The 15,384-nt window shown below is 41.2% G+C and overlaps 1 protein-coding gene across 3 annotated transcripts in view; it reads left to right on the forward strand.

Annotated features, from left to right (window-relative positions):
• LOC147242675 (gamma-aminobutyric acid receptor subunit rho-2-like) overlaps window positions 1–15,097 on the forward strand; it is a 28,697-nt gene extending 13,600 nt beyond the window's left edge. The window contains exons 3-9 of one of the 3 annotated variants that reach the window (XM_086188860.1): window positions 156–223; window positions 7,258–7,481; window positions 7,612–7,694; window positions 7,970–8,110; window positions 10,639–10,791; window positions 13,745–13,953; window positions 14,033–15,097. In XM_086188860.1, the coding sequence (XP_086044986.1) occupies window positions 156–223; window positions 7,258–7,481; window positions 7,612–7,694; window positions 7,970–8,110; window positions 10,639–10,791; window positions 13,745–13,953; window positions 14,033–14,347 (1,193 nt within the window). In that variant the 3' untranslated portion in view covers window positions 14,348–15,097. Of the gene's footprint in view, window positions 1–155; window positions 224–6,873; window positions 7,023–7,257; window positions 7,482–7,611; window positions 7,695–7,969; window positions 8,111–10,638; window positions 10,792–13,744; window positions 13,954–14,032 lie in introns of those variants that run through there. The other 2 variants (XM_086188861.1, XM_086188862.1) reach the window with 2 other exon arrangements.
• The last annotated feature ends 287 nt before the right edge of the window (window positions 15,098–15,384 follow it).

Consider the following 15,384-nt stretch of genomic DNA (forward strand, 5'->3'; position numbering starts at 1 on the left):
CTGGCTAGCTTCAATTTTTTGTTTGGAATAACTGTGCCGCAGTGATGATTCTGATGTTTTTATTTGGACTTCAAAATTGAGCATGATAGTTATGTGACCTGAGATATATGTTCAGGAAGACACTGTTTCTCAGTTTGACTGATATTTGTCCTCAGGTCCAGCTGTTCCTGTCGGGGTGGATGTTCAGGTGGAGAGCTTAGACAGCATATCAGAGGTTGACATGGTAAGAGGCTTGAAATGGTTAAATGTCTTTCAGTGGTGAACAGTAATGAAGAAGATTTACTTGAGTACCAATATTTTTAGACTTGAGTATTTGTTCTTTAGGAAACCTTAAAATTTTACTTTCATTTCTATGAAGGTTCCAGCTACTTTTAAACATGAAACTTTTTCGTCAAATGTTCATTTTTCTTATTAAATGTGGCTGTTCAGAAATTGTGTTCTTCACCGGAGGAAAAAACGTACATTTTATTCACAAGACACAATTGCATTTCTATGCACTGGAAGCCAAGAAAGGCTGTACTTACAATAACTAACTTGTTATCTCAAGAAAAATAGCATGATCTCATGAAAAGATGTAGTTCTCCTGCTGGAAAAACAAATTAATCATCTCATTATCTTAGAGAGCAAGATTTTTCTTTTCATGATTAAAAGGTAATATCCTATGATAATGCACACAAAATTATTAGTAACTATTGCAACAACAGCCTTTCTCTGCTTCCATATCATCCTATTCAAAGCAATTCTATAAGCCTTGTGTGGCATCATGGTACATTACAGTAGGTGTCTTCAAAGATGTATTGTGACACAGCCACACTTTGATATAAAAAAGAAAATGTGTTGACATGAACTTAAGTATTTTCATAATTTTAAAAGCAAGTCATCACTGAATTCAGGTAAAATCTTGACTGAGTAACTTTCTCTTTGTAATATTTGAGTTATGTATATTTTACGACTGGCTCGTAGACCCCATTAAAGAAGGGAGCAATACTGCAAAAGTAAAAAAAAAATTATTAAGAGATTCAATATTATTAAATACTGCAATGAGTTTGGTGTGTGAGGGTGCATGTTTGTGATGAGTGGTGCAATACAAAAGACAAGCTAAAAGGGCAGTATGGTTGGGTGATGGAACTAGCAGCAGCACAGCAGCAACAGCAGCAGCAATGTGCAAACAGCGAAAGGCAAATGACATCTGGACAGCAGGGATAAGTAACCTGGGAGCCCTGGCCAGATGTCCCCAGTTACCTAACACCCAGCAAGGGACCTGCAAAACAGAACACACACACTACCAGAGAAGGGCCGTCACAACTTTGACTCAAGTAACTGAGTGTACTCTGCTCACCACTGATGCCATGTGGTACACACTGAAAATTTCCATGAAAATGGATGACTGAAATCTGCTGCAGATACTGAAAATAACAGCAATTGGAATAAATTTAGTCTGGGTAGAAAAATAGAGGATTAACTGGATTATTCTTTCTCCTTAACTTAATATCCAATCAGGCTTGAAGCTAAAGCTAACAACAACTGAAAGTAATGAGATTATGGAAAGTGGTAGATATACACTGTCATTGGTGATCATACTTTTCCAGTAGATTATGTTGCTGGTGGCACATTTAACTTGTAAATCAGAACCTGATTCAGTGTGGAACTCAGCAAGTTGCACATTGTAATAAATAAACTTGAGTTATTCCAGCACAGGAGGAGGAAGTTCATCTCTGACAGAGCAGCTAATGGGCCATCGTTAGAACATTATTCATGAAAAAAACAAAAAACAAAAGAACATTTCAGACAGTGACTAAAACAGTGGTAACAATTGTCTTCTCTAACAATTTCCCAAATGTAGTTCAGTAAAAGAAATAATTGCTGCTTGTGTTCCCTCTGTGTACTGCTGCTGGCACAGGATTTGTACTTATTAGGGGGTTGAAATGATGGCCTAAAGGAATCCTTTTAGATTAAGTCATTTAGCTGCTGTTTGAGTTGGATAATCAGAGTCAAATGATGAAAGCTCAGCAGTAGGAATTGTTTATTTTGCTTAAAATCAGATTGAATACACGTTGAGTAATGTAATTAAATCATCCCTCTGTTGCAGAACCATAAATGGAATCCAACTGCTGTCCTGATGTTGTGTTAACTCCTGTTTGCAAGGACGTTCAAGGATTACATGTAATTTAGATCCCAGGGTTTGTTATTTAATTGTTTTGCAGCAGATTGGGACAAAAATGATTGACAGCAGATGCTCTTAATGGTATTATGTCATGGAAACATTTATAGGAAATCATCCTCTGCAAATCCTAAATTAAGCGAAAGATTTTAAAGGATCAGACTGACATGTACTATATGCTCCTCTTATTGTTAACAAATCCCATGAAAAGTCCAAAACAAACAATGCAAATCTGTCTCTTTGTGACTTTCTGACCTGCTGAGTCCTGACTCAGTTTGTTTATACCAAGGGTGTAAAATTCTTTCAATCTTCATGAAATCAAAACACATGTCTGTTGTATGTTCGTCCGTCCATTCATCCACATCAGTCGTCCTCTGCTGATCTGGTTGGTCCGGGTCACGGGGGCAGCAGCCTCAGCAGGGAAACCTAGACCGCCCTCTCCCAGCCACTTCCATCAGCTCTTCCGGGAAAACCTGAGGCGTTCCCAGGCCAGCCGAGAGATATAATCCCTCCAGCACATCCTGGGTCGGCCACGAGACCTCCTCTTGGTTGGAGATGCCTAGAAAACCTCCTGAGGGAGGCGTCCAGGAAGCATCCTCACCAGATGCCCGAACCACCTCAACTGAATCCTCTCAACATGTAGGAGCTGCATCTCTACTCTGAGTCCCTCCCTAATGTTTCAGCTTCTCACCCTATCTCTAAGGGAGAGCTCAGCCACCCTATGGAGGAAACTAATTTCGGCCGCTTGTATTTGCGATCTTGTTCTTTCGGTCATTTCCCAAAGCTCATGACCATAGGAGAGGTTTGGAACATTGATTGACCTGTAAATTGAGAGCTTTGCCTTTTGGCTTATCTCCCTCTTCACCACAATGGACTGGCACGCCACCCCAATCTGCCTGTCAATCTCTTGCTCCATCCTGAATATGGTCATACTGTATGCCTTCTCCAAATCCACAAAGAACATGTGGACTGTTTGGGTAAACTTTCATTTCCCCTCCAGCAGCCGAAAGGGATGCTGGAGGGTGACGAGCTGATCCACAGTTCCATGGCCCTGACAAAAACCAAATTGCTCCTCCTTGATCTGAGGTTTGACTACTGACCTGACCTTCCTCTCCAGTACCCTGGCAGAGACCTTCCGGGGAGGTTGAGGAGCGTGATCCCCCAGTATTTAGAACACACCCTCTGATCTCTTTTCATAAAGATGGGAACCAACACCCCAGTCTGCCACTCCAAAGGCACTGCGCCTGATGTCCTCACAATGTTGTAAAGACGTGTCAGCCATGAAAGCCCTACAACATCCAGAGCCTTGAGATACCCAGGGCGGATCTCATCCACCCCCAGAACTCTGCCCCCGCAGTGTTGTTTGACTGCTTCCCCCGACCGAGTTTTTGCCTCAGCAACTGCCCACCGCTTGTCCCATTCGGTACCAGTCAGCTGCCTCTGGAGACCCACAGACCAACCACACCCTGTAATGCTCCTTCTTCAGCCTGACGGCTCTCCTCACCTCTGGTGTCCACCAGCGGGTTTGAGGATTGCTGCCGCAACTAGCACCAGCAGCCTTGCAGCCGCAGCTCAGAACAGCCTCTTCAACAATGGCAGAACGGAACAGGGTCCATTCAGACTCAATGTCCCCGACTGCCCCTGAGATGCTGTCGAAGCTCTGCTGGAGGTGGGAATTGTAGATTCTCTTGACAGATTCTTCAGCCAGGTGTGCCCAGCAGACCCTCACTACTCGTTTGGGTTGTTTGATCTGCGCTGTCTTCCCCTGCCACCTGATTCAACTCACCACCAGATGGTGATCAATCGACAGCTCAGTTCCTCTCTTCACCTGAGTGTCCAGAACATATGGCCGCAGATCAAATGATATGATTATAAATCGAGCATAGACCTATGACCTAGGATGTCCTGGTGCTACGTGTACTGATGGACATCCTTATGTACAAACATGGTGTTATTTATGGACAAACTGTGACTCACACAGACCCACACTGAACCGGACCCTTCTGGTTCCTTCTGTGGGTGGTGGGCCCATGGGGGGACGAGCCCATGTATCCATTTTAAGCTGGGCCCGGCTGGGCTCCATGGGTGAAAGCCCAGCCACCAGGCATTTTCAGCATTTTAATTAAAAGAAAAACAGCATATTAATTACTATTTTATCAACATCCTTCCATTAAGGTTATGACAAGAGCCTCGCTGGTTAAATCATCTGTATCCTCACAGATACAGTTACAGCTTAAAGAAAGCTGAAGACTCCTTCAAATCAAATCAAATTCAATACAAGGCCATTACATGAGTCGTATACTTTACATAAATATGGGTAAATCTTAAGAATGTATACATTACAAAGTAACCCTCCATCCATCCATCCATCCATCCATCCATCCATCCATCCATGCCACTTATCCATTAAGGGCCGTGAGTGTATGTGTGTGTGTGTGTGTGTGTGTGCGTGGGGGGGGGGGGGGGGGGGTCTGGAGCCTCTCCCAGTTGACATCGAGCTAGAGGTGGGTTCACCCTGGATGGGTTGCCAGTCTGTCGCAGGGTCATCAACACCAATTAGGGGCTCAGTACGTCACTGAAGAATACTTCCACATGGTCACCAGGGGAAGTGAGGGTCAAACCAGCGACCCTTCGTTGCAAGACGGCCACACCTCTGAGCCATGCCCCCCCCCCAAAAAAAATTGAATTATTACAAAGTAATTTATCAAAACTGTTGGACACTAATTTTAATTCAATTAGCTGTTTTTGTGTCATAAGTAAATATTAGAATGGCTGGAAAAATGGTACAGTCTTGGCTTCTATCGTCCTATTGTAAGTGCAGGAGTTTGTGAGAATGTTTGCTCTGATGTTGTTTTGAAAAGAGACAGGGAGGTCTGGCAGCCATTCCATTCGGCATGAAACTGAATGGCTCATCACAACTGTTTACATAATTGATTTGATATGATGACTGACAGAGAGGCACTGCTGAGACATTTTGATAATACAACACAACTCTGAACACCTGGCAGTTGACAGAATTGATGCAAATAAGACAACTGGCATTTGAGACCATGTTTTTCTCAAAGTCTAAAAATGTCACATTCAAGAAGCTACAGATTCCTTTCATCCTATTAAAATGCTGCAGATGCTTCTTAGTGTTAAGCGGCTTGTTTTTTTTTTTATCCTCTTCCCATCGTCTGAGTTATGGTACACGATACGTTTGAAGAGGTATTTTTCAAAACATTTTGTCAAAGTCGTTTTAACCTCAACGAGTCATTCAAAGATATTTTTTGTCTTCCCCATCTAATATTTTTGTAAAGTGAATGATAACTAGTGTGGGTTCTCTCCAAGTACTCAGGCTTCCTCCCACAGTCCAAAGACATGTCAGAGGGGACGAGGTTAATTGGATACTCTACTTGATCATAGGTGTGGCTGTGAGTGTGAATGGTTGTCTGTCCATGTGTGTTGGCCCTGCGACGGACTGGCGACCTGCTCAGTGTGACCCTTGCCTCTCGCCGGAAGACAGCTGGGATAGGCTCCAGCCCCCCTACGACCCTTAACAGGAAAAGCAGTAGAAAATGGATGGATTGGTGGATGAATGATAACTGAGGAAGCCTATTGTATTCACCTGAGAGAGAATATATCAGTTTTTTAATTTAACTAGATAACTTTTATTTAAGGGTGGCAGAGTGGTGCAGTGTTTAGCACTGTCACCTCACAGCAAGAAGGCTCAAGGTTCTAGCCTTGGGGTTTTCTGTGTGGAGTTTGCATGTTCTCCCTGTGCCTGTGTGGGTTCTCTACAGGTACTCTGGCTTCCTCCCACAGTCCAAAAATGTGCAAGTTAGGTTCATCGGTGACCCTAAATTGACCTAAGGTGTGGCTGTGAGTGTAAGTGGTTGTTTGTCTATATATGTTGGCCCTCCGACAGACTAGTTATATGTGTAGGGTGTACCCCACCTCTCACCCAATGTCAACTGGGATAGGCTCCAGCAACCCCCCCCCCCCCAACCCTTAATGGATAAGCAGTATAGGAAATGGATGAATGGAACTTTCAATGAAAAAAAATCTGCCTTGATCTTGTGAAATAATAAAAAAGAACACATATCTCATTACTTTAAAAAAATACAGAATGCAGAAGTTGTTTTTGTTTGTATTTCTTCCATGTAAAATAATCTCATTAATTCAGAAAAAAATGGGGATTTTATTTTTCCTCAGAGAAATTTCTATTTATGAAAGCAGTACACTTCCATGATATCTCGAAGCCTGTCTTTTACTTCGAGCAACAGTCACAGATATGTCAGTGCTGCACAATCCCAGCACATCCCTGCATGCTGTGGTGTGCATACATTTATGTGTTGGTCTGTGGCTGTTATTATACCCACTGGAAATCCTAGAAATGGAAAGCAAACTGAAAGTTTCCATTCACAAATGCAACCTTGTCTGGCAATACTCTAAACTCAATGAAGTGATGCAGCCTCCACGGCTGTGAAAACCAAACTTATATTTTTGTGTGGAATATTTATTTTTCTTTTATGTATTTTTTTTTTACCCACCCCACCCTTAACAAAGAAGATCATGACAAAGAACAAGACCAAGAAGGACAAGGGGGGGAAATTTTTATATGTAAAATATATATCATTTTTATTAAATAATTTAGAATTAGCATAAAATTCAAACAACCAACTATTCACATACTCCACCCTGGTTTATGTTTGTCTTTTTTTAAAGGCACTTTCATGGTGGGTGTCAAGAGTACAGTTTGTAGCTACAGCCATTATTGCAAGCTGATCTGGGCTTATGTAATGCCTCAGGGAAAGAAGGGGGACTGAGGATGATCTCCTGTGGCAGGACCACTCGCCTGCATAGCAACAGGGGCAAGGAGGTGAGAATACAATGGTAATCTAGGAGCAATGAAAGCTCTGGAATGTACTTACTTAACATATGTCAGGCACTCCTGTTAACATATACATTTAGTCATAATCAATCTATATAATCCAGCAGCCTCTGACTGCAGCGGTCTAATCCTAGTGGAATTCAATGAACCAGAAGCTGCAAGCGAGTAGAGTCCTCATAGTGAGACTTTAATCCAGAAGCTGTTACTGTCACCCCTCCCCCAGGACTTCACTATGACCCTGTATCTGAGGCACTACTGGAAGGATGAGCGATTGGCCTTCCCTAGTTCCACCAACAAGAGTATGACGTTTGATGGGCGCCTGGTGAAGAAAATTTGGGTGCCTGACGTGTTTTTTGTCCACTCCAAGAGGTCATTCATCCATGACACCACCACTGACAACATAATGCTGCGGGTCTTCCCTGATGGCCATGTCCTCTACAGCCTGAGGTTAGAACAGGGAGCCATCTCCCTTATGCTGATATAATGCCTACAAAGGATTTTCTCACACCAACATGATAACACTTGGCAGGTTCTGGTGCAACATGTGCAGAGCTGGTGTCTGTGTGTAATTCCCCAGGGTTACAGTTACTGCTGCATGCAACATGGATTTCAGTCGTTTTCCTTTGGACTCACAAACATGCACACTGGAGCTGGAGAGCTGTAAGTATTCATTAAGCCTGACACTCTACTCCACATGTGCTGAGATGACAGTGGACATAAATTGCTTGAAATGATTACAGGCCTAAAGGATTTTACAGCTAGTTGCCTCACACTGACAAGAAACACTGAATTACCTTTTATCGGTGAGAAGGTCATTGTCACTGGATCAACATGGTTTAGTGTCTGATGTGATTTTTGAAATAATGCAATTACTGCTGCCAATAATGAAATGTATTCTTTTCCACACCTCACTATACCTGTTCTGTCCTGTCCAGATGCCTACACAGATGAAGATCTGATGCTGTATTGGAAAAGTGGGGACGAGTCTCTGAGTACCGATGACAGAATTTCTCTGTCTCAGTTCCTCATCCAGAAGTTCCACACTACCTCCAGATTGGCTTTCTACAGCAGCACAGGTACAGTACATAAACTAAGCTGGCACTGGGTATTTTTCCATCAACATTAAAATCCACCATCACCATCCAGCGTTGCACTAACAAACATGGAAACATCGGTACATACTGCAGATTTTGGGTTTGGATCGTGCTGGCCCTCATTTATCAATCAAGCATAAACCATGCAGATATGCAGATAATACAGCTGAGAAGAAGAACTTCTCCGACCTGGTTGAAACCTTCATGACTCTAGATCAAATGAACCTGTAATAGTTTTATTTGACAACCTGAAAGTGGAATAAAAAGAAGTGTGATAAAAGCGGCTTAAAGGTGAAATGGCTGCTACATGCTCAACAGATTTGCCACTATCACATGAATGCCAGCTAAAGGTTGATGCTGATCATTTTCAGTAGTCTAATGGGCTCATAGCTGCACTTCTGTGTGACTATTAGACGTGGAGGAGTCAGAGATGCACCGCTGTGCTCATTGGTACATCAAAAAACAAAAAAAGAAAAAAAAATTCAGTGTAATATTGTGAAGAACCCCACAGGCATGTCACAGACTTTCTCCGGCTAACTTGTACAGTAGAATTCCCACTCGCTGATCCAAGAGCCTTCCTTATTTGTTGCAGAATTTACTATATTTGATAAAACGGTCAAGCAATATAGCTCCTCAGTATAGAGATGACCCCAGCCCAGCAGTACATCGTCCTGCAGCTGTGTCCCGGCAATTGCCATAAGCTATGTTTTTTAATGTAATGGCCGATACTTAAAGACCGGTCAGAATGGTCTCAACCATTCTCAGACTCTGCCAGATATAAAATGCCACATTGTCACGCTGACTTGAAGCATGCATGTACGACCTCAATGTGAGATTTAATCGTAGCTTCCTCACTGATAATGGTCAGTCTCCAGGCGAGTCATCTGTACTGCGTTTTCATGTTTAGCGTGGACTCTGGAGTGTAACTGCTCGCTAAAGAAATAGCAGGTGTGCATACAAACACAGACAGACGTGCACTTACACACTCACACACATACATACATACTATGTAATCCATAAAAAGGTGTTTATTTTGCATTTTATAGGTAACAACAGAAACTTGTAATTTAACATTTTCTCTACTCTACAAGCCAATTGGCCAACAAACAATGGGGTTTGAATAAAAATGAAAGTTACGAAGTAAAATGTAATAAATACTTTTTGACTATGATTCAGATCCTTTGAGTATGCCTCAGTGATGACAACTGTGCCATGTTCCTTTTATGTTGTGCAGTGCAGCATGTTTCTGCATGATGTGCACGTAACACGCTTAATCTGCACACTGCCTTTGAATTTTATCTGGTCTTTTTATCTACTCTCTCTCTCTCTTTTTCCTCTTTTTCTATATTTCACCCTCTTAGTTACTGGACTTGTTACTGAAGTAGCTAAACTCATTCTGATCAGAAACTCATTGACTATCACCTGTGTGTGTGTGTGTGTGTGTGTGTGGGGGGGGGTGCCTTCATTCAACATTAGGACATTTCCATATTATTTGAATGCATTTCTGTGTCATTAGATAGATTTAATGAGATGGAAAGGGGTTATACTATAGAGAGCCAGTCCTTGTAACCAACTACACTTATGTGACTATCAATATTTACAGGGGACTTCTCTGAATAACAAACCTGAAGTTGCTTACAATAGACTTTGTACCACTGGTTGACGCTGCTTTTATATACCTTTAACAAGCATTTAAACACAAGAAAACTGATCCAGAATTCTTCATCTGAGCCTCAAAAAGATCAACTGAATTATTAAAAATGGTATTTTTATTTGTGTGTGTGTGTGTGTGTGTGTGCAACTTTCAGTTATTTTTATTTATTCTATCATTATATTCATGGTTTGATCTTGACCTACTTGATATGTTTCTAAATGTTGCCTTTCTGCATAGCTGGAGAGGCTAATAACAATTAATAAATAATAGAGGAAGTACTGTATAGTTTCTAGATTCTTTATAATTGTAAAAGACTGTGTACCATAAAATAACATACTTCTGATTTAATTTCGTACTCTTTTATGCAAAGAGTATTCATACATGACATTTTCAAATTTTCCAAATTTAAAGACAACATTTTTATGTCAACAAGATTATTACAGATTTTCTCCCTCATACACCATACACAATACACTAATGAAATACTGGTGTTTTACAGAACAAAAGCAATTTTTGTTTGTAGAAACATGAAATTAAAACATGATCCCTCTATGACAAATATTTGTAACTCAGGAACTAGACCATTTATATGGAAAGAATTTAGATTTTTTGTATATTTCTATAATTCTTCTTTTTGTGCTCTGCTGTCATTTTGTTAACTACTCTAATTATCTTGTACCTATTCCACTGTTGCTTGTGTGGTTTCATATCCTCCTTCATTTCAGCAACACCACCAGCAGCAGATTAGTAGTTAAATTCACCCAGCTCTCTGATAATCATGTTTTTTTTCATTTCATCATTCCTGCTTTACCTTTGATACTTCAACAAAAACAAAGGGATTTACTTTTTTCTCCAGGCTGGTACAACCGTCTGTACATCAACTTCACTCTACGCCGTCACATCTTCTTCTTCCTGCTGCAGACCTACTTCCCTGCCACTCTCATGGTCATGCTGTCCTGGGTGTCCTTCTGGATTGACCGCAGGGCCGTCCCTGCCCGAGTGTCATTAGGTACAAGGATATGTAACACAATGAACCACGCACCCATTCAAATGGAATGTTGTCCATACCACATTAATGTAACACATTGATTTTCATTCTCAGGGTGAATTTAGGGGAACACCAAGCTTAAATATGTGCACTAAGTACAAATCAATAGTCAAGACATAGTTTTAGCATGTTCCAGTTATTGTTGACAGTCAAATGAGAAACTTGAGATGCAAGAATGGAATTAATTTATCAACCCAGAACCATCCTGACAAAAATCTATAAACAAATGTGAACCAGTTTTATGTTATTTTTATATTTATATCATCAGTCAAAATAATTCAAATTCCCCATAAATTAAAAACATCTTGAAAATGTATATCAGTCTTGAATAAATTCATGTGAAATATAACCCTGGAATCCATTTGCTATGTCTAGTGATATATCCATGGGGAATAAAGGCCAGTGTTTTGGGGTTCCGGTGCAGCCAGCAGATATCTGTCCAAAAACTCCTTGTTCCATCCACTGCTCATTGCTTACAGTGCATATAGCAACTTGAGACATTTGGATGGAGTTAAAAGATGATGAGCGCATTTGGATGGAGTTAAAAGATGTTGAGTACATTTGGATGGAGTTAAAAGATAGTGAGTACATTTGGATGGAGTTAAAAGATGGTGAGTACATTTGGATGGAGTTAAAAGATGGTGAGTACATTTGGATGGAATTAAAAGATGGTGAGTACGAACTGATCGTTTCAAAAATAGCCAGTTTAAAATTACTACAACAGCATTCCATCTCTTTTGCACTCCTCATGGACTATTTACATGGACCTCACTGAGGCCCACTCAAACATGTTTGGTCAAGGCTACTAAAACTACAAGCTTCCCTGTCCCAACATTTTCTTCCTTGCATACAGATTCATATTTATATGCAGAATCTGTTTGTAAAGATTACTAGAGGTACAGTAAGTCATTCACATCTCAACCAAAAGATTCTAGTGTCAGAGGAGTTTGTGTGATATCACCAGATTTACATGAATACATTTGTTTTCTGGAATTCAACTTGCCCTTTCTTTGTTTTTGACAACACCTAACACTGGTTCTCCCCAAAAGTAATGAAACACATCACTGATCCTGGTGTTATTGTCCCTGGGCTGATGGAACATCCTTCAGCTTTAGCCCTGAGGTGAGAGAAGATGTCTATGACAATTTCACACTTAACACATCTTAAAAGTAAAAATAATATAAGACAATTTATTTAACCTTTATTTTACCAGGTAGTCACTTGAGATCAGGTGATGTCTTTTTCGAGCGAGACCTGGCCAAATGGCAACATCTAAAACAAGCAAAATAACACAAAATCAGACAAGAACAAACAAAGCGACGTGGTACAGAGAAAAAACGAACAGTGAAACAAGGCCAGAAGTAGATAAAAGTCGAAGCAAGAAGGCGGGGGGAGGCTGGGCTTAACAAAGGGTCACCGAGGAGAGAAGGTCAGGTTCATGGAAATGTGATACATTATCCAGCAAAACAATCACATTGTCCCATTTCAATCTTTAAAATGTCCAAAGTCTGTGTTTTAAAATCAGATATGGTGGTGAGAGCTTGCAGTTTGAGAGTTTTTTGAAGTCTATTCCAGGCAACCGGAGCAGAAAAAGGAAAAGCCCTTTTCCCAAACTCAATGTGAGTTCTGGGTACTGAGGCATGTAAATGATCCTGTGAACGTAAACTGGAAGACGTGTTTGGTGTGAATGTGATGTATGAGGACAGATAGAACGGACGGTTACCAGTGATGGCTTTGACAATAACAGGAAGTATTTCAGCCAGTTTCTACCTCTTTTCAACTCTTCACACAGCCTACTTACATGCATGGACCCAAAGCCCACACAAATGTTTTGATCGATATTTCTTAGTTCTACATACAGAAATCTGAATGCTTCTTGTCTACAATCTTGTCCCCTGCCTACAGATTCTGCATTTATAATCTCTTTATACAACTGGGGCATAAATGATAGAAAAGTACATTTAAAAAATAAATAACATGATATTTGCCACCCTTCTCTCCGGGTACTCCAGCTTCCTCCCACAGTCCAAAGACATCAAGAGGGGACTAGGCTAATTGGATACTCTAAATTGATGGTAGGCGTGGCTGTGAGTATGAATGGTTGTCTGTCTATATGTGTTGGCCCTGCGATGGACTGGCGACCTGTCCAGGGTGAACCCCGCCTCTCGCCCGAAAGCCACTGGGATAGGCTCCAGCCCCCCCCCGCGACCCTTAACAGGAAAAGCGGAAGAAAATGGATGGATGGATGGATGGATGGATGGATGGATGGATGGATAGATGGATGGGTGGATGGATGGATGGATGGATGGATATTTGCCACCCCTCATTGCAAACACACTCACTGCCCAGAAATGCTGGTGGAGGGATTTGCTGTTAATTTTGCAAAGAAATAGTGCCATGTAACTGCTAGCTTTATGAGGGATGCAGGAGCAAACACAGTTCATAAGCACATTAGATATGGTCAGTTGTTGCAACTGCAAGGGAAGAGAAATATGGAAGATTTGTAAAAATTAATAATACAATAAAGCTGGCACAAGAAGTTAATATTTCAAAACATATATTTTGCCCAAGAAGTGTAATATCTTCTGATGAGCTGACTAAAATAATCTGGAGCAAGACTGTGTAGACATCGGTAATCAAATGGTGATCAAAATGATCCAGTTTAGACCACCAAGAGTTTCAAAAGATTTAATGAAATTGTTCTTGAGTTACAGTGCTGACATGAACTGCGAGTGAGGAAAGTTACAGAGGCAAAAACTAGAAACAGGTTTTAGCAGATACAATAAGACTTGCAGCATCGGCTTCTAATCCCAGACTCATCCCTCTACTGGACACAGTGAGATGATATGGATCTTTCTTAAAAAGCCATTCTTGTGCCATACTAACACAAAGGTACATATTTTTTGTGTCTCAGGTATTACCACAGTGCTCACCATGTCCACTATCATTACTGGAGTCAACGCCTCCATGCCGAGGGTCTCGTACATCAAAGCTGTGGATATTTACCTTTGGGTCAGCTTCGTCTTTGTCTTCCTGTCTGTTCTTGAATATGCTGCTGTCAACTACCTGACTACACTGAGGGATGGGAAAGACCGGAAGCTTCGTGAGAAAGTCAGGGAACAGGTACAGAGACCGTCCTAGATATAGCAAAATAATTTATAAAATTTTAGTCGACTTATTTGTTTTCCTCTCTTTTACCCAGTCGCAGACACTTCCCTGCACCTGTGGCATGTCTCATGCTAGGACCATGATGTTAGATGGGACATATAGTGAAGCGGATGTCAATAGCCTGGCAGGGTACACCAGGGCCTCCATGGCAGCTGAGGATGTGACTGAAAAACAGGAGCGTATGGTGGTGCACCTCTCCCTGGACAACGAATCCACGGGAACCAAGAAGAAGGGTGTCCGCAGTTTTCGGATCATCCAGAACACGCATGCCATCGACACCTACTCTCGCATGATCTTCCCTGGCGCCTACATCCTCTTTAACCTTATCTACTGGTGTGTGTACTGCTGAGCATGTACATTTTAGCCTAAACTGTTGCAGTGAAAGAACTCGGAAACCATTTGGTCAACCGTAGCAGAGGTCTTTGTTTCCAGCCTGTATGATCAGGTGGAGACGCATGTCCAGTGGGACAGCTAATGACTCTCACAGGCTTCTGGTTGTGAAAATCCTCAACTCTGGCTCACATGTCAGCTGCTCTTTCAGCCTGTCCTCATTTTGATCACATGATCATGAAATCATATTACTCTGATATATTTCAGTATCCCCCGGGCTGGTTGCACAAAGACTGGTGTTTGGGTTAGTCTTATCTTTGTTCCTTGATTCAAAAAAAAAAAAATACATAGGCTGACTAAACATTACGCTATCTTGAAGGAATATGCAAGTCCATAGGAAAACCACTACTTTGATGATGACAATCAATAGAAGAAATTGCCACAGTTGCAAATATAAAACCTAAATTCAAACAAAAAGCTTGTGTAACCTATCTCCTGCATCTTGTATCATATTTCCATATCTTTTTTCTGTCAAATGCCACATTAACACTCCTGCTTGTTGTCCCAGTGTATTTCCATTTTAATTTTTTTCCATTTAACACTTCAGTGTACCCTCAAAACTGGAAATGTCCTTGTAAGTCCTCGACACAGCATAGATATTCAGCTGGAGAAAAGAGAGCTGAACAGCTTTGCTAATTTATTTTAATTAGGGAGGAGTCCCGATTTAGGCAGAATACAAATGATTCTTATTTTTCCATTTTAGACCAAGGACCTGTTTTCCCAAAATTTTGGCTTTCAAGAATTAATAGTAATGAAACTGACTGGCATTGGTCCAATTTTAAGAGAGACCACCATGATAATAATAATAAAGGGCAGGCATTTGTCCACTGACCCTCTCAGTGTTGACTACAATGTGTCTTTTACAAACTTATTTCAGAGCTGCGCTTGTTCTCTCAAAATGAAGTATATCCATGGTGTTTCTGTATAACAGCACGGTGCTGGACAGGTGACACTCGTTCGAGATGTTTAGGTGCAAAGTATGTCATGGCATTGTGC

This window comes from Aulostomus chinensis, chromosome 20 (assembly GCF_037954235.1).
Source record: "Aulostomus chinensis isolate RoL2024-O1b breed Wild chromosome 20, RoL_Achi_v1.0, whole genome shotgun sequence".
Taxonomy (NCBI): domain Eukaryota; kingdom Metazoa; phylum Chordata; class Actinopteri; order Syngnathiformes; family Aulostomidae; genus Aulostomus; species Aulostomus chinensis.